Source organism: Bufo gargarizans, chromosome 6 (genome assembly GCF_014858855.1).
Source record: "Bufo gargarizans isolate SCDJY-AF-19 chromosome 6, ASM1485885v1, whole genome shotgun sequence".
In the NCBI taxonomy this organism is placed as follows: domain Eukaryota; kingdom Metazoa; phylum Chordata; class Amphibia; order Anura; family Bufonidae; genus Bufo; species Bufo gargarizans.
The window spans coordinates 95,339,619-95,362,330 of NC_058085.1; the positions used below are offsets into that span (position 1 = coordinate 95,339,619).

Sequence of the window (22,712 nt, forward strand, 5' to 3'; positions counted from 1 at the left end):
ATCGCTAGGATATGCCCCCATTGTCTCATAGGTGCACACATGTGTGTTGGCACACATTCTAATGTCAAGGAGAATGGTCTAGTCCAGTTGTCAATTTATTAATTTATTTCCAGAAGAAATAACAGAGGTCCGTTTTAACACGCATAGAAGCTCCATAAACTGAGACTTTAACAGATTGCTAAAATGAGGGGAGCTGTGTACTCCTTTGTATCTGTGCAGCTATCAAAGTTGAGTGGTGTTTGGATTCCTAGAAAGTCCATATGAATGAAGCCATACATCACCCACTCTGTTCTGAGGAGAGCCAAACAGAAACAATGGGCACAATGCTTAGATGCGTTTCCCCCTTGTTTTAGCGATCAGTAGGGGTCTCAACACATCATCGAAACTATTTGAATGTCTCTTGCAAGTTTGATAAAATGATAGGTACACTTTAAGTAAAGCTATCTAATGAATTAGTAAAACATTACAAGCTTTTTTACTTCAAAGGTGGACCAGAAGAGAACAAGCTGACTTCTATCGGACAGTGTCCTCTTTTGGAGTCATATATGATCCAGACAAGAAGTGCTTCAATTGGTCGCAGTTTAGAGCATTGTCCCGTCTTGATAAGAAGACAGATGAGAGCCTAGAAAAATATTTCCATAGCTTTGTAGCCATGTGCAGAAATGTCTGTCGCCTCCCACTCAGAAAGGATGATGGTAAGATCTACTTGTCCTTTTTGTTCGAAATTGGTGTCCAGACAAGTTTCATGAAAATAAATAGAAATCCACTGTCCTGACCTTGTGTTATTATTTTTTTTTCTTATGCCCAGGTTCAGCTGATCCCTCTCTCTTTCTGGACCCAATAACAGAAGAACGTGCAGCAAGAACCTTGTATCGTATAGAACTTCTGAGAAAGGTCCGAGAGCAAGTATTGAGGCATCCACAGCTTAATGAACGTCTTAAGCTGTGTAGGCCTAGTCTGTATCTTCCTGTATGGTGGGAATGTGGCAAGCACGATAGAGACCTTTTAATTGGTACAGCCAAACATGGACTAAGCCGTACAGATTACTATATCATGAATGATCCTCAGCTTTCCTTCTTGGATGCGTACAGAAATTATTCTCAGCATAAGAGAAATGGTGATGAGAACATGTGTTGCCATTACCAATTGGCTTCCAAAGTATATGAACCTTCTGCTGGTCACCTAGAAAGGTTAAATGAGTCTGAAAAGACGGACACCAAGACTGAAATTAAGTCTGAAGCTGTGGATGAGCCAATTGAAACTCGAATGTGTAGCCCTCAGGATCTTTCATGTGAAAATCTAATTTCCCAAGGGGGCGAGATCATGTCCAACAGCCAAGATGAGTGTTCTCTACCCGATTCACTCATGTGCATGATGTATGATGAGAAGACGTGTAACAGCTCCCTTTTGCAAGCAAGCACCTGTGAACAAACTTCTATCACTTCAAGCTTCTTGGGCATGGAAAAAAGTGAACCAACCGACTACTCGCTGAGTAAAACCAAAGAAGGAAATTTAACTCAAGAAGAGGAGCCAGTATCTAGAGACTGCTTTTTAGGAAGCAATGGTCAGGAATGTGATCCTTTAGAAGGACAAGATAGGTTAGGCAAACCATTTAACAGCAATGATAGTCATCTTAGTTTAGCTACAGAGGATGAAGAGCAACCACATACCCAAAACATTGGAGAAAAAGACTTGAAGACTTTAAATGATAATCATTTTCTTGATCCAACTGCTGAGCAATCCTTAGGTCTAGAACTTGAATTTCTGGATAAATCTTATGAAGAACCTTCGGGTCTGAGCACTGAAGAAAAAAGCTGTGATATCATTGGGGAGAGCCCTCAAAGCCCAATATGCAATCTTCCAGTGGAGGAAAAAGAGGAGTGGGGGGCTGAACTCCAAGAAATTAAGGATGACCCAATTGTAAAATGGCAGAAGGAGTTAGACGACATGAAGGAACTTCCATTAGAAGAATGTGTTGATGAGCACAAGGTGAAAGATTTGAGATTACAAAATGATATCTTAAAGCCTGAGTTAAGTTGCTCTGCTCAAGTCCTAGATGATAAAGACTCCATGGAGTCTAAACACAAGACTGGAGAAATGCTTTCTGGCCTCTTAAAGCAAAATGCTGAGGATCTGAAAGTCAAAGACTCTGAGGAAAAACCATTAGACTGTTCCAAATCTCTTTCTGATGGAAATGTGAAATTGGAGGTCTGTGAAATTAAGAAGGAGAATATTGAGGAGGAATGTGGTTGTAAGAGTAAGTTCTATATGACTCTGTTCTCTTACTTTCTTCATCTTGCATTTTATACTCTGTATATACCGACATGCATGCACTTTGTTGTTGCATGTAAAATCATAGATTTTGTATGGTATGGTAATGTCAGGTCCGTTTTCTTCCTTCCATATACAAATTCATTTTTATTTCAGCTCATATTTTTGATATTCTACCTGGATACTGTTGCCTTTATTTAGCATTAGGGGATTTTTATCTTTGTGCAGTGTACAGAACACAGACAGTGGGGGAAATTTATCAATATTGGCATTCCTATACACCATTGATCCCCTATGTGGTGGAATGAGATGCACCTAATTAAGAGGCAGATGCCTCTTAATAAATTAGGCACATCTCTAACACTCCATGCACCAGACGCTCAGGCTGCCATAGTCTTGAGCTGTAACTTACATCAGGTAAGTCATCTTCCCTTTGCAGACCTGCAAAGGGAAAGATAACTTACCTGGTGTAAGTTAATGCCAAACCTCCCCCTGTTCTGCCGGACCTGCAAAGGGAAGATGACTTACCTGCTTCCCGCCGTCGGCTCTATGCTCCTTCTACTGCAGGCTTTTGGTCCTCTGCTGGGCTCCACAGTCAGCATCAGGTTGTACACCCCCATAGCCAATCATAGGCTGCAACGGTGTCAGGTTCCCCTTGTGTCATTTGACATGACAAGGATCATCACAGGCCTGCAGGAGAAGGAGCACCAGGAAGCAGGTAAGTCATCTTCCCTGTTCAGGTCCAGGGGGGGGGGGGGGGGGTTGGGGTTGCCAACAAAAAAAAAAAAATCATTCTTGCACAACTACTTTTAGGCATAATATTCTAGTATTGCTAGTCTCCTTTAGGTTAGGACTACATAATAATAGTTCATAGTAATAGCAGCAATTCTGCTGTATCATGGGAAGGTGTTATAGCAGTAGTAATAGTTTTTTCTTGTCCTCTGATACCATGAAGCATTGATATGGCTCTAGTGTTTCATGGTGTTGAAGCACTATTGCATTACTGTTAGATGATCATCAAGCTCTAGGCTTGGTGATAGTCAATTCTTTTTCCAACAAACTTTGCACAGTACAAGTGAAAGTGAAAAAATTTAGTAAAATATCTTGTTAGAAAACAGTGCCTCTTTCTCCACTTCTGAGCCACTTTCATCACCCTGCCTCCTGAACTGATCATTCACCTTCAATTCCTAGCTAAAATCAGTTTTGAGAGATGTTTAGTTCCCGGTGCTGAATTTACAGCTATACTGTACATTGCAGCGGTATAATATCATCCATGCTGCTGTTGCCACTGTGTATGTGAAAAGTAGCGTTAGGGGAGCAGGATCTCCTGTTCTGTGTGTGCTGTGTATAGGAGACATTATAGCAGCTAGTCTTCTCTCACTAGCCCAGGGAATTATATAATTAGAGATGGAGCCTGCAGAGGGGAAACTGATAAGAATACATGTAGTGTTAAGCCTCAAGTACACACAGATGACAGCTTATTATGAAAAGTCACCTACTGTAAAACAGATACTCAGAACTTTTTTTCTGGGAATCCTGCCCTTTCTTACAAATATGTGCAGTATTAAGAAACTATGTGAAAAATGCATTTGCTTGCACAAGCACAGTTTGATTATGATTTTGTTGGAATATATTTGTATGCTTCATCAATCCTCTATACTAAATGACACCTATGACTCTTCATGGAAATGTGCCTGTCACCTTCCAGCAACAGGGCGTGTTTTATTATGCTGGGCGGTGCTCCTGCCCATGAGGTGGCTGTAGCAGTGTCACAATTGACAATGTAAACATTCAGGAGATTTAAATAAGTGGCACAGTTGAAACTGCGGTTGACTCCCAGACAGTTGGTCAGATATCTGGCCCTGAGTTACAGCTTGATTAGATTTGGGAGAGAGGAAATTGCTATACTCCTTTGCTTTTTCAGTTTTTGACTTTGGTTTGTTTCACTTCAGAGGTAAGTAATAGTGTCTTATCCTGGCGGAGCACTGTACTTGTGTGTTCAACTTTTTTCACTGCATGCGCACCTATTTTTTAACAGTTTTTGTACAGTGGTCACTGAGGCTCTTCGCTAAGGCTGTGTTAATATCTGCATTGGAGGCTTCTTTAAAAATACCAGGGACAATATTCAAACATGCTGTCCTATGTTTCCCGGAACATTGACTGCTAATCCATAGAATTCATCGGGCAACAGTGTCCACCATGTAATGGATATTTCACTACCGTCCTTTCCATTTTTCTGTTTCTATGATAAAGCAGAAGAACGGAAATGCAGATGTGAACCCCTTACTTTGTGTTGTCAGTGTGTTCCATCATTCTGCATGCACTACATTGGTGTGTGTTCATGCCTGAGCAAGTGTTTCCACTGAGCCCCTGGCCTGGGAATTTTCTCTCTTCTTCTCTTTTCGTTTGACCTGTCAGAAGATTCCACACATTTTGGCAGAACGTGGATATGGAAGTCTGAACCCACAGGTCAGAGAGCTTAATTTGCTAGACCCAAGTAAAGTCTTGCATCATAAATATGGCAACATGTCACTTCCCTATGAATTTAGGAAATCACTATTTCATATCTCTCTTCTTGGTCCTCCTGAGTGTTTACTTTATATATTTATAATCTTATGTTTCCTTTTTATACATCTTAAAGGGACACTGTCACCTTGATTTCACTTACTGAGCTATTAACATCACCACATTAGTCTCCACGATTTACATTAAAATATACTAGTATCCTGTGTCTTCTAATTTGTCTATAAAATCGCTTTTATTAATATGCTAATTACGGTACCTCAATAAGGAGCCCAAGGGGCTGTCCCTCCGGCCGTTGCAGCCCAGGCACGCTCATTATCTTGGAGATTAGCACCTCCCCACTGCTAATTTATTCACTGCTCATCGCCGATGTAATGTGTTTGTTGCGCCCGAAGTCTCGTGCATGCGCTGTGGATACTCATGTCAGTGTCCTGGCATCAGCCTCCCAGACCGAAGTGCCCATGCGCCAGCTTCGCTCGACCCGGAAATGCACGAGATTTTGGGTGCAACAAACACATTACGTCGGCGATGAGCAGTGAATAAATTTACAGTGGGGTGGTGCTGGGCTCCAAGATAATGGGTGTGGCTGGGCTCCAGCGGCCAGAGGGACCTTATTGAGGTAATTAGCATATTAATAAAAGCGCATTTATAGACAAATTACAAGACACATGGCAGTAATACTAGTATATTTTAATATATATCGTGGAGACTGATGTGGTGATATTAATAACAAGTAACTGAAATCCAGGTGACCGTGTCCCTTTAAGTAAAGTGATTAAACTCTTCACTAACAATATAAGACTGTTCATGCTTCAGTTCTTCTCCATCAGGTTTCTGTTGCTCTTTGGCAGAAAGAATGGTGTAATGGCTCCCTTACACATTAGTGCATTATTGACCGAACCCACCAAGAATGGCGGGTTTGGCCAACAGTCCAATGTGTATGGGAAACTCCCGACTCTCTCCCGGTAGAAACACTGAAGATTGACAGCAGAAAAAGACCACATGGTCCATCTAGTCTGCCCTTTTATTATTAGTTAGACGTGTTTTTCTCACCCATATTCATTGGGGGACACAGGAACCGTGAGTATAGCTATGTCCTCTAGGAGGCGTTGACACTAGATAAAGCTGTTAGCTCCTTCCCTGGCAGCTATACCCCCTCCAGCCTGAATAGAGAGCTTTGGTTTTTTCTAGTGTCAATAGGAGGCAAGACCTTTTTTTTTCCTTTCTTTTTCAGGTGGGAAACAGTTGGTCCGCCACGCTGCCTCCTCCCCCACAAGGGGACCAGCAGGGGTGATTTATTATTACTGGCGCGCTCTTCGGTGCTTCGGGAACAGAGTAGCACATCAGGTTGGGAGGGGGCGGGGCCAATCTCGACTCTGATCGGGATGGAAGCGGCACTGGCTTAGGGAGAGGCGGCAGCTTTCTATCATCCCTCCGCTTCAGAACGGGCGGCAGTGCGAGGGTTACTGGGCGGCGCGCGCACCGCTGCGGCACTGAGCGGGAGATGCAGGACCTGAGGGGGTAGGGCCTTCTCTTCCCGCCACAGCACTCAGGCAGCTCTTCTCTGGGAGATCCTCTCCAGATGGCGTCTGCTCCTGGCCCTGGTAGGAACTGTTGCTCCAATCCTCAGGTCACTGTATCCTCTCCAGCCTCACTTCCTGGGTACTATCAAGTCTGATCCCTCTGGTGCTCTTCCTCGGCTGCCAATAGCTGTCCATTATGCCTGCTCTATGTGTCAAGCAAAATTCCTGTGCGGGCAACCAGGTTCTGTCTGCACTGCTTGTCAGACGCCCAGGCAGGGGCCTCCCTTCAGCCCGTACTGCCTCCTCCCCCTCTGGCATCTGAGTTACCCGATTGGGCCAGAACTCTCTCTCAGGCGGTGAAAAACCTTGCTAAAATCTCCCAGTCCACCTTATCTATAGTGGGTCGCTTGGTTGAGAATCCGCCACCCAGTACAGGCTGCACCTCCCTCAGATGCACCCTCCAGAGCTTCTTGCTCAGGCGACCCCCCCTAGGTCACTTCCCTCTGGTGATTCCGTCAGCGCAAGACATTCACAAAACCGTCCCATAGTGGTACACGTTTCTTCCTTTGACGCAGCTCCCTCTCCACCCCGTGTATGGTCTCACTCAGGTTTTTCATCTCCTGGGGACGTTGAGAATTCTGATTTGGACATGGATACTGAGCAGCCTTCCAAGTTGGCCTGCACTGTGGATAGCCTCATTTTTGCCATCTGCGACACCTTCTGGGTGCAGGATGATCTCTCCCCCACCCCACTGACCAACAGGGGGTATCCTTTTTCCATCCAAAACAGGCCTCGAAGGTGTTTCCTCCCCATAATGATTTTTCTGCGGTGGTTTCCAAGGCTTGGGATCATCCAGACAAAAGTTTTTCCACCCTAAAAAAGCTGGATATCCTATATCCTTTTCCAGCGGATTGTGTGTCCACGTGGGCATCCCCTCCTGAGGTCGACCCACTAGTGGCACGGCTCGCCAAAAATACGGCTATTACTATAGCCGATAAATCCTCCCTCCAGTCCGCTGAAGATCGTTGGATGGAATCCTTGACTAAGTCCCCTTTTGCAGCTACACGGTCAGTCCTTAGGTCCATGTTCGCCTCCGCGTGGGTGGCAAAGGCAGCCAGCTGGACCAGGACTTTCTATCCGAGGTCCCTGCTCAGGATCTCCGATCCTTGGCGCAGCTGATCACCCAGGCAGGGAAGTTCCTCTGCGAGGCATCCTTGGACGCTGGCGCCCTCATCGCGCGCTCTTCGGCGCTTGCAGTCACCTTTCGCCTCAAGCTGTGGCTGTAGGTGTGGGCAGCGGACGTGACTTCCAAGCGTTCTTTAGTTGGACTTCCCTTCACCGGCGCCCGTCTCTTTGGTTCTCGGCTGGACAAAATTATTTCTGAGGCCACGGGAGGCAAGAGCACCCATCTCCCACAGCCTAGAGCCAAGTGGGCCTCTCACGTTAGGTCAGGTTCCTCACATGGTAGGCCCTGTCGTCGATTCGCTAGTTCCCAAGATCAACACAAAAAAACGTCCTTTCGGGCGCAGCCCTCCTGGCGTCCCAGGCCTCAGTCTGCTCGACCTTCTGCGGCTAAGCAGTCCTCAGCCTGAAGGTGCGCCCCCGCATAACAGGGTGGGGGGCCGTCTCCTCCTCTTCCATGACGTCTGGCGGGCCCACGTCTCCGACGCTTGGGCACTCGAGATTGTATCCTCGGGATACGTGATTGAGTTCCTTTCTCTTCCCCCAGACAGGTTTTTTTCAATCCCGTCTTCCACAGGACCCCTAGCGGGCGGCAGCCTTCTCCCAGGCCATTCAGTCCCTCCTTTACCGGGGAGTCATCTCTCCTGTTCCCTTAGCAAAGAGGTTCAAGGGGTTCTATTCAAACCTTTTTGTGGTCCCCAAAAAGGAGGGCTCTGTGCGCCAAATCCTGGACTTCAAACTGCTGATCTCCAGCGGTTTCGGATGGAATCCCTTCATTCCGTAATTGCTTCTCTGGAGCAGGGGGAATTCCTTTCGGCCATAGATATCCAGGACGCATACCTCCACGTCCCCATTGCGCGGAGTCACCAGCGCTTCCTGAGATTTGCGATAGGAGACTAAAATTACCAGTTTGTCGCCCTCCCGTTTGGACTGGCAACTGCGCCTCGGGTCTTCACAAAAATTCTGGCCCCTCTTCTCGCCCTGCTCCGTTCCAGAGGCATCTTCCTTATGCCTTATCTGGACGACATCCTCATCAAGGCTCCCTCTTTTGCTCAGGCGTCGAGCAGCGCACGGATCACACTGGAAGCCCTTGCACATTTCGGGTGGCTGGTCAATCTGCAGAAGTCATCTCTGACTCCCTCCAGACAACTGTTCTTTCTGGGTATGCTTCTGGACACGGAAGCGGCACAGGTTCGCTTTGCTCCAGACAAGCGACTGGCCTTGCACCGTTCGGTGAGGGTTCTTCTCGATTTCGGGCTTCCGTCCATTCGCCTCTGCATGAGGACATTAGGGAAGATGGTCGCCTGTTTCGATTCCCTTTGCCCAGTTCCGAGAGCCTGGACTATCCCATCCGCCACTCTCCGCAGGTGAGGTCATCCCTTTGTTGGTGGCTGTCGGTTCCAGTTCTGGGAAGGCCTTTCCTTCCGATATCCTGGACAGTTGTTACCAGCAACGCCAGTCTGCTGGGTTGGGGAGGAGTGTTCCCTCCCAGGACAGTCCAAGGCGCATGGTCTCGGTCGGAGTCCAAGCTCCCAATCAATGTCCTGGAGCTCATGGCGATTCTTCTATCCCTCCAGCACTGGACCCACCTGAAGGGTCGCCCCGTCAGAGTCAAGTCGGACAACGCCACGACGGTGGTGTACATCAACCACTAGGGGGGAACACTGCAGCCTTGAGGTGATGCAGGAATCTGCCAAGATCTTGCGGTGGGTGGAGCCCCATGTTCCATCAATTTCAGCAATCTACATCCCGGGTGTGGAGAACTGGACTGCGGATTTCCTCAGCAGGACAACAATAGATCCGGGCAAGTGGTCCCTCCACCCGGAAGTATTTAAGGCGATCTGTCTATGTTGGGGTCGCCCCGACGTGGACTTGATGGCCTCAATGCTCAATCGGAAAATTCCCACCTTCCTCTCCCGAGTCATGGTGTGCACGCCCTGATCTCCCCTTGGCAGGGTTTTTTCCTCCTTTACGTGTTTAACCCCTTCTACCCAGGGTTCTATGGAAAATTCCAACGATCCTAGTCGCCCCGGATTGGCCCAGTTGCGCATGGTACGCCGACCTCGTTCTCCTTCTAGGAGACGTCCCTTGGTCACTACCTCTCAGAGACTACCTTCTTTCGCAGGGACCGGTCTTCCATCAGAATTTAAGGTCTCTTCGTTTGACGGCGTGGCAATTGAAACCGCAATTCTAACGCGCAGAGGGTTTTCGGCGGATGTCATCCGCACTATGATTCAGGCCAGAAAGCCTTTGTCATCCAGGATCTATTACAGGACCTGGAGGTTCTTCCTGGGTTTCTGTGAAAGCCGAAATATTCCACCACTTCGTTTTTCTCTCCCCACGGTCCTGTCCTTCCTTCAATCAGGGTTGGACCTTGGTCTGGCCCTTAGTTCTTTGAAGGGTCAGGTGTCGGCGCTTTCTATCCTTTTCCAGCGCCCTCTGGAGCCTGTAAGGACTTTTTTCAGGGAGTGGCACATACAGTTCCTCCGTACCGTCCTCCTTTACCGCCTTGGGATCTGAATTTAGTCCTTTCAGCACTCGAGGCTTCCCCCTTTGAGCCCTTGCGGGAGATTTCTCTCCGACTCCTGTCCTGGAAGGTAGTTTTTCTTGTCGCCATCACTTCCATCAGACGGGTGTCTGAGTTGGCGGCGCTCTCTTGCAGAGAACCCTTCCTGGTTATTCATATGGACAAAGTGGTTCTCCAGCCCATCCCTTCTTTTCTTCCGAAGGTGGTCACTGACTTTCATATTAAAGAGGAAATTGTCCTTCCCTCACAGTGTCCATCTCCTTCACACCCTAAGGAAAAGGAGTTACACCATTTGGACGTTGTCAGAGCTCTGAAGATCTATTTAGCAGCCTCCGGTCCCTTCCGCCGTACGGACTCCCTTTTTGTCATTCCGGAGGGTCCTCGCAAGGGATTGGCGACCTCCAAGGTGGCAATCGCACGTTGGATTCGGGATGCAATTGCGGAGGCTTACGACACCTGAGCGGTGGGCGCATCTTTGGCTCGGAGGAATCGCGCTTCGGCTGCACAGTTGTGTAAGGCGGCTACTTGGTCCTCCTTACACACATTCACAACATTTTACCAGGTGCATACTTATGCATCGGCGGACGCTGCCTTGGGCTTGCATGGTCTTGCAGGCAGCAGTTTCTTAGATGCCTGCAAGGACGCTTGCTTCCATGGGTCTGCGGTTTTTTCCCTCCCTTTGGACTGATTTTGGACGTCCCACGGTTCCTGTGTCCCCCAACGAATATGGGCGAGAAAATTTTATTTTTGTCAAACTTACCAGAAAAACCTATGTTTCTCTCTTCATTGGGGGACACAGCACCCACCCAGTATTGTTGTTCGACCACAGTTGTGGCAGTTGCTGGTTTGAACCCCCATTTGGGTCTTTTGGCATGGTTGGTGTTCCATGTTTTTTCTTAGTTGGCTTGCTGCTCCTACTGCTTGTGCACAAACTGAAGCTCTCTCTCCAGGCTGGAGGGGGTATAGCTGCCAGGGGAGGAGCTAACAGCTTTATTGAGTGTCAACGCCTCCTAGAGAAAATAGCTATACCTACGGTTCCTGTGTCCCCCAATGAAGAGGGAGAAAGAGATTTTACTGGTAAGTTATACAAAAATCTCATTATCCCAGGCATGTTTAAATTGACTTACTGTCAATTTCCCAACTACATCTGCTGGTAGGTTGTTCCAAGTCTGATAATGATGTCGGGGGAGAGAAGAATCGGGTGAAATTAATATTTTTGCCCAATATTTTGTTCTCCCAGAAGTCTGGCAGCAGCCTAGGCCAGCAGAGTCCATTGTGGCTCCTGTAAACATGATGCCAGTGTGAACAGAGCTTTGAATGTGTGATCGCTGGTTTGTTTGTTGACCTCATTTGCATGTTCTTCTGTTATCTAGAGTTCCTTGAGAAGTATCCAGAAGAGGAAGTGAAGAGTTGCACACTATCCACCGATAAGGAAGTAGCACAGGATTTTCAAGATGGCAGAGCTCCAACTATCGCTCAGCTGCTGCAGGAGAAAACCTTGTACTCATTTTCCGAGTGGCCTAAGGTGTTATAAGCAATTCTCCATTTTCATGGTCCTAGTTAAAATTCAGGTTTACTATGTTTCCACTTGACCTTAGGTGGTGGTCACACCGCGGTTGTGAGCCTCTGATGGGGTTTCTTTCACTTTCGATGACAAGAATAGTGTTGCATGCCAGCACCTTTCTTGCCAGCAAATTTGTGAAACCCTAACAGACCTCATTATAAGTCAGTGGAGTCTGTCCTTGCTGTGTCGAGTATTCATACAGGATATCCACCGCAGAATAATGTCTTCTGTAAACAGAAACCAGAACACCTGTGTGATCATAGTCTTAGTAACACCAGGGCAGATTTACTAATATTGTAAAAAAAAAAAAAGTAAGACCGTGCACTTACACAGACAGTCTTATACTGCGCCAGGACCACACCAATGGACCAGCACCATTAATAATCCACATTCAAAAACACCGGTGCACGCTTGGACACCAAACCTCCCCTTGCTGAAGTTCAAATGAAAATCGCGAAAAAAAAGGCTCACTCCGAAATCTGTTCACTCTGCAGAAAGCAACGTTTCAGAAAACTGTTCCATCGAGGGACTGAAACGTTGCGGTCTGTATTAAGTGAAGAAATTCTCTTTTTGATTTAAAAATTTTGAAGTGTGGTCTTTTTTTTTGTAACTTTTTAAACTTTTTTGCTTAAATATTAGTTTGCTTAGTTTCTCAAAACTGCACCAGCATTTTGGAGCATTTTTTTGGCACACAGCATCTTTACCATAGACATAGCAACAGGAAGCGGGTAGGGAGACGGCATGCCGTCTCCTCATACAGCTGATCGGTGGGGGTGCCGGGTGTCGGACCCCTGCTGATCTGATATTGAGCCCGGATAACCCCTTTAAGCCATGCCTCCTTCACCGTGAGACACGTCTCTTTCCGCTAAGCCTCACTTCTTTGTCTGACAAGGCATAAAAAGTGTCTAAAACACTTGATAAATGCAGTGCAAAGCATATATGGCATTTTTGACACATTTTTTATAGTAAATCTTCCCCAGTGTGTCTTTTAGTTACAGTATTTAATGAGGGATGGACAGTGCCTTTTCATTGGGTAGAAATTGATGGAGGGAGGCACACTGTCGCTGCATCGGTATGAATCCACGGATCATAATGGAGATCTTCCAGAGCAAAACAATGCAGCTGTTGTGACCCCAGAAAATTTGATATAGATAACCTATCCTGAGGATAGGTTAGAAATATTAAACACCCGGAAAACCCCTTTTAATAAAAGATTTAAAGGGGTTTTCCCGAGATTTTAATACTGATCAGTAGGGATCCGATACTCGGGGGGGGGGGGGGGATAGAAAAGTCACTGGCTCTCCTGTGAGGGCCGCGGCCTTGTCCAGCTTTTCCTAGGCCAGTAACAACACATTCATCTGTCACGTTGCCTAAGCGCAACCCAGCCCCATAGAAGTGAATGGGTCTGAGCGCAGTACTAATCACATCCGCTATATAATGTATGGCATTGTGCTTGGCACATTCCTGGCTGTCGGACCCCCACCAATCAGGTTCTGATGACATATCCTGAGTCATCATTAATAAACTCTCAGAAAACTTTTTTAATAGCTCTTTGTCATAACAATTTTTTTATGTGAAGTTCTATCTTTTAACCCACTGTTGAATCTAACCCCAGATTAATGTCCTTCTTCTCCTGTAGGATCGAGTGATCATTAATCGGATAGACAATATTTGCCATTCGGTGCTGAAGGGGAAATGGCCATCCTCCAGTCAACAGTTCGAAGCACAGTGCATGGTACCCTCAGTGTTAAATAGCAATTTGTGTCCCAGGAGCAGCTACAGCACTGCAGAAGCACAAAATTCAACCTATAGCAATGGCTCTCCTGTGTCCCATGCGCAGAAGGTAAGCTTTGTTGCGAAAAATTGGTAGTGGCTATACCTGGTACATACATACATATAATAGAGCATGTGCCAGTAGGTGTTATTGGTACGATTTGTGTTTTTGAAATTCAGACGTTTAGGTCATATCACCAGGAATGCACAATAGATAAGGATCCCTCCTTGGGACCCACACCTGAGAGTCTCCTGTCCTGCCTGGAGAGGCGGCCGCAGCATGCAGATGGAGAATGTATGTGGGTTTTTTAGATACAGCTGAGCAAGCACTATAGGTGTAAGACCTCTTTCACATAAATGATACGGATTAGGTCCAGATGCATTCAGTGAAACTCACACCATTTTGCAAGCAAGTTCAGTCAGTTTTGTCTGCGACTGCGTTTAATTGTTCAGCTTCTTCTGCACGGGTGCAATGCGCTTTGATGCATTTTTCACGCGCATGATTAAAAACTGAAGGTTTACAAACAACATCTCTTAGCAACAATCAGCGAAGAACGCATTGCATCAGCACCTGCTTGCGGATGCAATGCGTTTTTCACTGAAGACCCATTCACGTCTATGGGGCCAGGGCTGCGTGAAAACCGCAGAATATAGAACATGCTGCGTTTTTCACGCAATGCAGAACTGATGCATGAAAAAGAAAAAACGCTCATGTACACAGACCCATTGAAATGAATTGGTCAGGATTCAGTGCGGGTGCAATGCGTTCACGTCACACATTGCACCCACGCAGAAAACTCGCTCATGTGAAAGGAGCCTAACGCATTGCACCCGCACTGAATCCGGACCCATTCACTTCAATGAGGCTGTTCAGATGAGCAGTGATTTTCACACATCACTTGCGTGAAAATCACAGCATGTTCTATATTCTGCGTTTTTCACGCAACACAGGCCCCATGGGGGATGCGTGAAAATCGCATAGCATCTGCAAGCAAGTGCAATTTTCACGCATGGTTGCTAGGAGATGCAGTTAGTAAATTGATAAAAGTAAATTTACTGTATTATTTTTCCTTATAACATGGTTATAAAGGAAAATGCTAGCATTCGTATTACAAAATGCTTACTAAAATGTGGCTTGAGGGGTTAAAAAAAAATAAAAAATAAAAATATAACTTACCTCATCCACCTGTTCGCGCTGCCGGCATAGTCTTCTTTCTTCTTCTTTCAGGACCTGCAAAAGGACCTTTTGATGACGTAATAACGATTTTAACCCCCCAAGCCACATTTTAGTAAGCATCCTGTATTAAGAATGCTATTATTTTCCTTTATAACCAAGTTATAAGGGAAAATAATAAAATAAATAGAACCCCAAACCCGAACTTCAGTGAAGAAGTCCGGGTTCCGGTCTGGGTACCACATTCAGTTTTTTCTCACGCACGTGCAAAACTCATTGCATTCGCGCGGAAAAAAATGAACATCGGAACGCAATCGCAGTCAAAACCGACTGCAATTGCGTGCCTACTCACGCGGTTTTCCCGCAATGCATCCGGAGCAAATCCGGAACACCCGTGTGAAAGAGGCCTAAGAGTCGTACCAGAATAGGTTCTAACTAGAGCAATCAAAAAGACCTATTTCCTATTCTAGACGGGTCTAGTTTTGTAATGCGGTTTTACATTGTTAATTTTAAAAACGGTGTGGCAATGGATGTGTAGTGAAAAGTAAAATGCACACCTATGTATGTTTGCTTCGTAGGAAACCTTCACTGCTGCATTTTCAAATGACGAACGAAAACCTCGAAGGCTATTTGAGTTTGAAAGTGAGAGGGCAGATGTGAAGACCCGAGGGATGCAACATCTCAATACTCAGCTTGGGAGAAACAGCGCAGCATTGAATGGATGGAGAGAGGCCGCCATGGAACTGTGTAGAGAGCAGGCTGCAGGCGGCAGCTCTACCTATTCTATCAATAGCAGCACGCCCAAGATGGCTGCCATGACTGGCTTGCAGGGTTCTTTGGGAATGGACTTGTCAGGAATCTTGCAGGCTGGACTCATCCATCCTGTCACAGGACAAATTGTTAATGGCAGCATGAGGAGAGAGGAGTCTTCCCTCCGAAGGAGAAGAGGAAGAAGGAAAAATGTGGAGGGGATGGATCTGGTGTTTCTGAAAGACAGAGGGATGCACGCAGGCATTGTGGTAAGAGCGTTAGTAATGAGAGATGATGGCTGAATAATATACTTATTACCTAGGATCTCAGTAGATGCTAGAGGTAGTCTACATTCTTGGTGCCTAAAGTATACTTCCAGTGATCCATGTCCTTGCAGAGCAGAAATAGACTGCTCACTTTTGAAGCTGCTTCTTTGACCCTGTCACTTAATTTTTTTTCCCCCATAAGTTTTAATACTAGTAAATTGTCAGGTGGCTGATCTCCAATGCCCAGTGTCATTGTTACCTGCAGTGGAGACCACCCACCTGACAGTTCACAAGTATATAGCACCATAAGAGATGGCACTGATATGCAAAATTATAGTCAATTGCACTTCTGTGAGGACATGACAGGTCCTCTTAAAGCGATTGTCTAGGATTTTACTTTTGATGGCCTACCCTCACAATAAGCAATCAATATCTGATGAGCAGGGGTCCAACACCTGACACCCCAGCCGATAGGTCCAGTACTGGAAGTCAGCACCAGATGTTTGCAGCTTTGTCTACTGTCCACCCCATTTAAAGCCTCTTAGACTAGGCACCTCAGTTTCTAAAAAACAAATCATGTATGTAGGTTACAATTCCAAGACTGAATGGTGCATGCTGTTCGCTAGACATTCAGTTGCGTGCCTTTTTTCATACAGGGACTACGTGAGGAAACTCAACTTGGCTCAGTGCACACTGAAGGCTCTGTCACTCCTCCTTCACATTCTGCAGCTACAGCCACTAAGACCCAACCCGAGAAGGTGATCCCTAACAAAAGCCTTCTGGAGTGGCTGCGCCAGCAGTCAGACTGCACAATAGACATACCGACATACGCAGGTGTAAGTAGAGAACATTGTCATCATGGGCCATTCTGCTCTTTTATTTTTTTATGTCCAAACTTGACCACCAGCTTTTCTTATCTGCTCTATAACAGTTTTAGGAAGAACCGTGAACATAAAGCTGGTAAAGGGGATCCAGAAAATTCCTTTAATGTATATGTACCGAACACTGCCCAACAGGGGCGTAGCTAGAACTGACTGGGCCCCACAGCAAATTTTTGTACTGGGCCCCTCCCAAACTTAATGGACGCATTCATACACACACTCGCCACATACATGGACGCACTCACCACATACATGGACGCACTCATACACGCACTCACTACATACATGGACGCACTCATACACGCACTCACTACATACATGGACGCACTCATACACGCATTCACCACATACATGGATGCACTCATACACGCATTCACCACATACATGGACGCACTCATACACGCATTCACCACATACATGGACGCACTCATACAGGCACTCACCACATACATGGACGCACTCATACAGGCACTCACCACATACATGGACGCACTCATAAAGGCACTCACCACATACATGGACGCACTCATAAAGGCACTCACCACATACATGGACGCACTCATAAAGGCACTCACAACATACATGGACTCACTCATACAGGCACTCACCACATACATGGACGCACTCATACACTCACCACATACATGGACGCACTCATACACTCACCACATACATGGACGCACTCATACACTCACCACATACATGGACGCACTCATACACTCACCACATACATGGACGCACTCATACACTCACCACATACATGGACGCACTCATACACTCACCACATACATGGACGCACTCATACACGCACTCACCACATAAATGGAAGCACTCATACACTCACCACATACATGGACGCACTCATACAGGAACTCACTACATACATGGACGCACGTATACAGGCACTCACCACATACATGGAGGCACTCATACACTCACCACATACATGGACGCTCTAATACAGGCACTCACTACATACATGGACGCACTCATACAGGCACTCACCACATACATGGACAGACTCACATACGCACTCACCACATATATGGACATATATACTGTGTGTGTGTATATATATATATATATATATATACACACACACACATTACATACACATGAACTTACAAGTAGTTATACACCTATTTCTACAGACAGACACTATTTCTACAGACAGACACTTACCTTTCCTGTAGACAGCTGATGTCTGGTCCTCACAGGCAGCCTGGAGAAGTAGGTGCCATCACCCATCTGTGCCATCCAGTGACAGCAGTAGTAGGTTTTAGGCGGGACCAGTCTCCCTCCATAGTCCCACTCCCAGTCCCTCCTCCCCACAGCAGGACAGGTAACAACCACCCCCCCCCCCCGGCCTGGCCCCGCCCCCTCCACCGCCTGAGTCCGCCTCCTACTAACTAGAGGGACTGGGTGGGAGGACTCAGGAGGCGGACTCAGGCGGTGGAGGGGGCGGGGAAATTCATTCCTTTCCTGCACTGCGGGTGGCGCTGGTGCCAGCCTGGCTCCGCCTCTGCTACGCCCCCGTTCCGGCCCCCTCCACCGCATCCGCCGGCCTACCTCATGTTGGACCGCCCGCGCCCCGCCCACTACACTGGGCGGGCGGTCGGCCCTGGCTGCCTGTGAGTGCTGTGATGTATAAAAAAAATAAAAATAAATGATGCGGTCCGGACGGGTGGGCCCCCAGTGGCGTAGGGCCCCATAGCCACTGCTATGGTTGCTATGGCGATCCCTACGCCACTGCTGCCCAATACGAAATATACTTATAGCATGATACTATGTGTATGTTATATATGTTTTTAAGAGATATGTCTCTACTGGTATGGTGTCAAGCCTGACTGGATAGTGTCACACTGGGGGAGGACATACCCTGTTGGCAAGCAGAATGTTAACACCCATTTGTCAGTTTACCCATACATTTCCATGAAGAATAACAGGGGGGCAGCACAAGAAAGTAGAATGTTTAGTAGTTGCCAGAACTGATATTACTCTTTTTACTGCATATTTAATAGAGAAACTCCCAATGTCTTAGAGTTTTTCAGATAAACCCAAACCGAGGCGCCCACGGTGCAAGGAGCCTAGTAAAGCGGACATTAGCATTCTCACTGGTGAAGACAGGATCTCTGGTGTTGGTGTTAACAAAGACGTGGGGCGAAGGGTATGATAACTACCACAATATCTGATAATATAAACTGTGTCCTGTATTGTCTGCCCAGTGTTCCACAGTCATATGTTTTGTACTTATCCATAATACGACTTCCATAGAGGTTTATGGGGCTTCAGCGAAAAAAATAAAATAGTGGTATATATTACTCCGTATATGCATTATTATTTTTTTCTTCTCCAGAAACATGGCTTCAATGAGAGAATGTCACATATGGCACTCAGTGGAGCCTGTATGGCAGTAGGTCAGTGTGCAGCCATATTCATGCTGCCCAAAAAATATCGGAATCCTGTGGGACCCCAATTAAAATTGATGGGGTCATTCAGGATTCACCTTTATCTGCCAGAATACATTCCATAATAAGCACCAGCCGTGGCACTAGTGCAAGCAGAATCTTAGCTGTTTTAATACCAGTATTCCCTATAATGAGCCTCAGAACCCAGGCTAGACATTTGTTTCTACAGTAAATTAAATTTGTACTTGTTTTCTCATCCTTTTTTTTTTATCCACAGGGATTTCTTCCCGAAACAAAGTTCAGCAGGGTATTGTCAGATGCTATTGTACATGACGCAGGGCCGAGGAGGAGAGGAAGAAGACCGCGAAGTGAACTGATCAAGTCCCCAGGAGTGGTGGGATCTGATGCATCATCTTCTGGCATGAATCCACTTTTTATGAACGGCCTAATCGCTGGAATGGATATAGTGGGATTGCAAAACATGAGAAATATGCAGAGTATTCCACTGACGGGGCTGGTGGGGTTCCCTACTGGATTTACAACAGTATCTGCCAACGAGGACATGAAAAGCACGTTAAGTATGTTACCCATGATGCTCCCGGGTATGGCTACCATGCCACAGATGTTTGGCGTTGGGGGGATCATCAACCCTCCCATCTCATCCTCTGTGCCATCATCTTTAGGAAGCACAATAAAAGGTGGTGCCTCTAATGCAGAGAAAGCCACTGAGGACAAAGACACCAGCCAAGAAAGTACACAAGATTCCACAACTTCAGAGAAAATGGTGGGTGCCGCTTTCAAAGAGCAGGCAGAACCTGTAGTGACTACAAGCAGCCCTGTAGCTTTTAACCCATTCCTTATCCCAGGCATGTCTCCAAGTCTACTGTACCCTTCCATGTTTCTGTCGCCAGGCATTGGCATGGCCATACCAGGGGTGCAGTCTAGCCGTTTATCAGAGGCAGGGGGCCATGATCCACAAAGGAGGAGGAGAAAGAAAGTAAAGGGGGACTCTCAGACTTCAGAATCAGAGTCTGTGCCCTTGACTGAGTCCACAGAGCAGGAGCAGCCGTCTCCCAGTGGCCAGAACTGTGTAGATACCAGTGAAACGCAACCATCAGAGAAGGACGAGGACGATACTGGTTTAAGAGAAACTCCAGACAGTGCTAATTAGAACTTGAACCCCTTAAATTGTGACTTGTGAGTTCTTTCTCTCATATTTCTTACACTCTGGAGTGTCCATCAGTAAAATTCTACCTAAACCGCTCCCCTTTATCTCCGTGTTATGTCTATAACACCTTGGCTCTTATGGTAGACAAAGCCACAAAATGTGGATGTTGTAGGAAAGCAGAAACATTTCATACGATTTCATTAGTTTTTTTTTGTTTTGTTTTTTAACTTCCATTCCATCGATGAATTATGAAAGCAACTTATCTGTTTCTTGCCTTTTCCCTTGGCACACATCAGGCTCTTGACTTTATTTAAAGGCACAGTGTAGCACAAAGCCTTAAAGCAGCAATCCCTTCATCCAAAGACAGGCTTTTGGCTAAAGCAATATAACTGGTGCTGTCTGCAGTCAACTTTGATGGGAAGCTTAATTCTAAACCTTGTCTTTCTGTTTGTGTGTACGTTTAACGGCTGTGCAGTTGTTGCTCTGCGATCACTAAAAGATCGGAATGAATTAAAAGTATCACAGGCATTACTGTACAGTTTAACAGTGCAGCACTCCCCAATTTCTGGGCACTTAAGGGTCAGTTTTATAATTTGAACAATTATACTCATGCCTGCAATATAATGAGAATGCAAATGGGAGGTAATAATGGGTAATCTGTGTCATCAAACCTTCACGTTCCATGGACTTCTTTTATGAAGTAGCCTTTTGTGGCACATTTACAGCTGGTTTAGACTTAGTAGAGCCCCACTTACACCAGACAGTTATCATGGTTGGTTACCATGCAGTTTTTTTTTTGGAGATCTTGATTGGTCGGCATTGATAGTACAATCTGTCCCCAGGGGCAGTTCTGCAAACTTTAAATAGACCTTAAAATATTAAATACCCTTTTTTTTTTTGCAGCCACATGCATCTGAGCAATAAGGAAATTGTGTTTGGTTTTTGCATACCCCTCCTCCCCCACTTATGAAACTTTATTTTTACCCTCAGAACATTATTTTTTACCAAGCAACACTAATTTAACATTTGATTACAAATAAAACATTTGTATTAAAGGGGTTATACAGACTTCAATACGCCTCAAGATAGATATGAGATCAAATATCAGATTTGCAGGGGTCCGGCACCCCACACCCCTGCTGATTAGCTAGTCAAGATCAGCACCGGAACTGCATAGTTTTGTCTGTTGGAGCTGGATACTTCAGTGCTGCTTCTATTGAAGTGAATGGGAGCAGCTGTGCAATAACCAGCTGCATCCACTACACGGTCAACAGAGCCTTGTAGCCCCAGCGCTACGCCCCAGCGGCTTATCGGTGGATGTTTGGGGTTTCAGACCCGTGCCGATCTGATAGGCCTTCTATAAAAAATAAAATAAATGGAAATGCCCTTCTTTTTCCTGATTGAAATGAGATCACTGATCTCTCTATTCCTAGATGCACGCAATGCCAGTTGTCTGTTTCTTACTGACGATCAACCTTGAGTTCTTATAGGTTGTAATTTTGGGTTGGGTTGGGTGGAGGGGAGAGGAAATCGGAGTATAAATGGAGTTACAATTGTGGTTGAGTGCAACTGGAGAGATCAGTGTTCCTCATTACTCTTAATAATTTTAAAAGTTTTGCCTTAAATGTTTTTTGGGGGGATTAGAAAGAGGGGCATTTCTTTCTCCATTAATGGTGCCAGTTTTGTTCATGGGCTGTTTATGGTATTGCAGCTCATCATCATTCATGTAAATGTAGAAGATCTGCAGAATCAAACATAGCCAGTAAACAAGAGTAGCACTGTTTCTAGCAGACCCCTTTTTTGTTATCCTGGATTACCCCTTTAAATGGAAAGCATCTTTAAACTCAAGGCACTTTCTACATTTCCCAATGTATCCCCAGATACCAAATGTACCTTAATTAAAGAGCCTTTGTCAGAGTGATCAACCCTATTAAACCAGGCATATTGCCTGGTAGGTGTGATCATGCTGATTAAAATGATATCTTATCTATCTTTTGTAGGTTGCAGTGTTCTGGCGATATGAGGATTTTTATCTTTATGCAAATCAGACAGTTGGAGAACCAAAGGGAAGGCTGAAGCACTTAAAGGGGTTGTCCAGGTTCAGAGCTGAACCTGGACATACCTCCATTTTCACCCAGGCAGCCCCCCTGACATGAGCATCGGAGCAGTTCATGCTCCGATGCTCTCCTTTGCCCTGCGCTAAATCGCGCAGGGCAAAGGCATTTTTCTGAGTTCCGGTGACGTACCGGGGCTCTCTATGGGGCTGACAGGAACTCCGGTGACGTCACCGGCACTGATGGGCGGGATTTGGCTCTGCCCTAGCCAGTAAAACGGCTAGGGCAGAGCTAAAGCCCGCCCCTCAGAGCCGGTGACGTCACCGAACACACTGCCGGGCGGAAGTTACCGCCCGGCAGTTTGTTATTGAAAACAAAAGAGCCGGTGCCCTGTGCGATCTAGCGCAGGGCTCTGGAGCGCATCGGAGCATGAGATGCTCCGATGCTAGGCTCAGGGGGGCTGCCTGGGTGAAAATAAGGGTAAGTCCGGGTTCAGCTCTGAACCCGGACAACCCCTTTAAAGCACCGCTACAGCTATGCCCCTAGTGCTCATTACATTGCCCTTTTTCCAAACGCCTCCACAGCGGCATGGATTCACAGGAGGTTACCTCGCCTCCTCTAGGGACAGGAAACAACGTGGAGATCTTT

General features: G+C 46.2%; 1 protein-coding gene across 3 annotated transcripts in view; it reads left to right on the plus strand.

Annotated features, from left to right (window-relative positions):
* The window catches only part of CHD6 (chromodomain helicase DNA binding protein 6), a 148,851-nt gene extending 126,780 nt beyond the window's left edge, over nt 1-22,071 (plus strand). For all 3 annotated transcript variants that reach the window (XM_044300146.1, XM_044300145.1, XM_044300147.1), the window contains 8 exons: nt 487-695; nt 809-2,257; nt 11,400-11,551; nt 13,230-13,433; nt 15,116-15,556; nt 16,210-16,389; nt 18,476-18,601; nt 19,120-22,071. In XM_044300146.1, the coding sequence (XP_044156081.1) occupies nt 487-695; nt 809-2,257; nt 11,400-11,551; nt 13,230-13,433; nt 15,116-15,556; nt 16,210-16,389; nt 18,476-18,601; nt 19,120-20,013 (3,655 nt within the window). In that variant the 3' untranslated portion in view covers nt 20,014-22,071. The remainder of the gene's footprint in view (nt 1-486; nt 696-808; nt 2,258-11,399; nt 11,552-13,229; nt 13,434-15,115; nt 15,557-16,209; nt 16,390-18,475; nt 18,602-19,119) is intronic.
* Nucleotides 22,072-22,712: the final 641 nt, after the last annotated feature.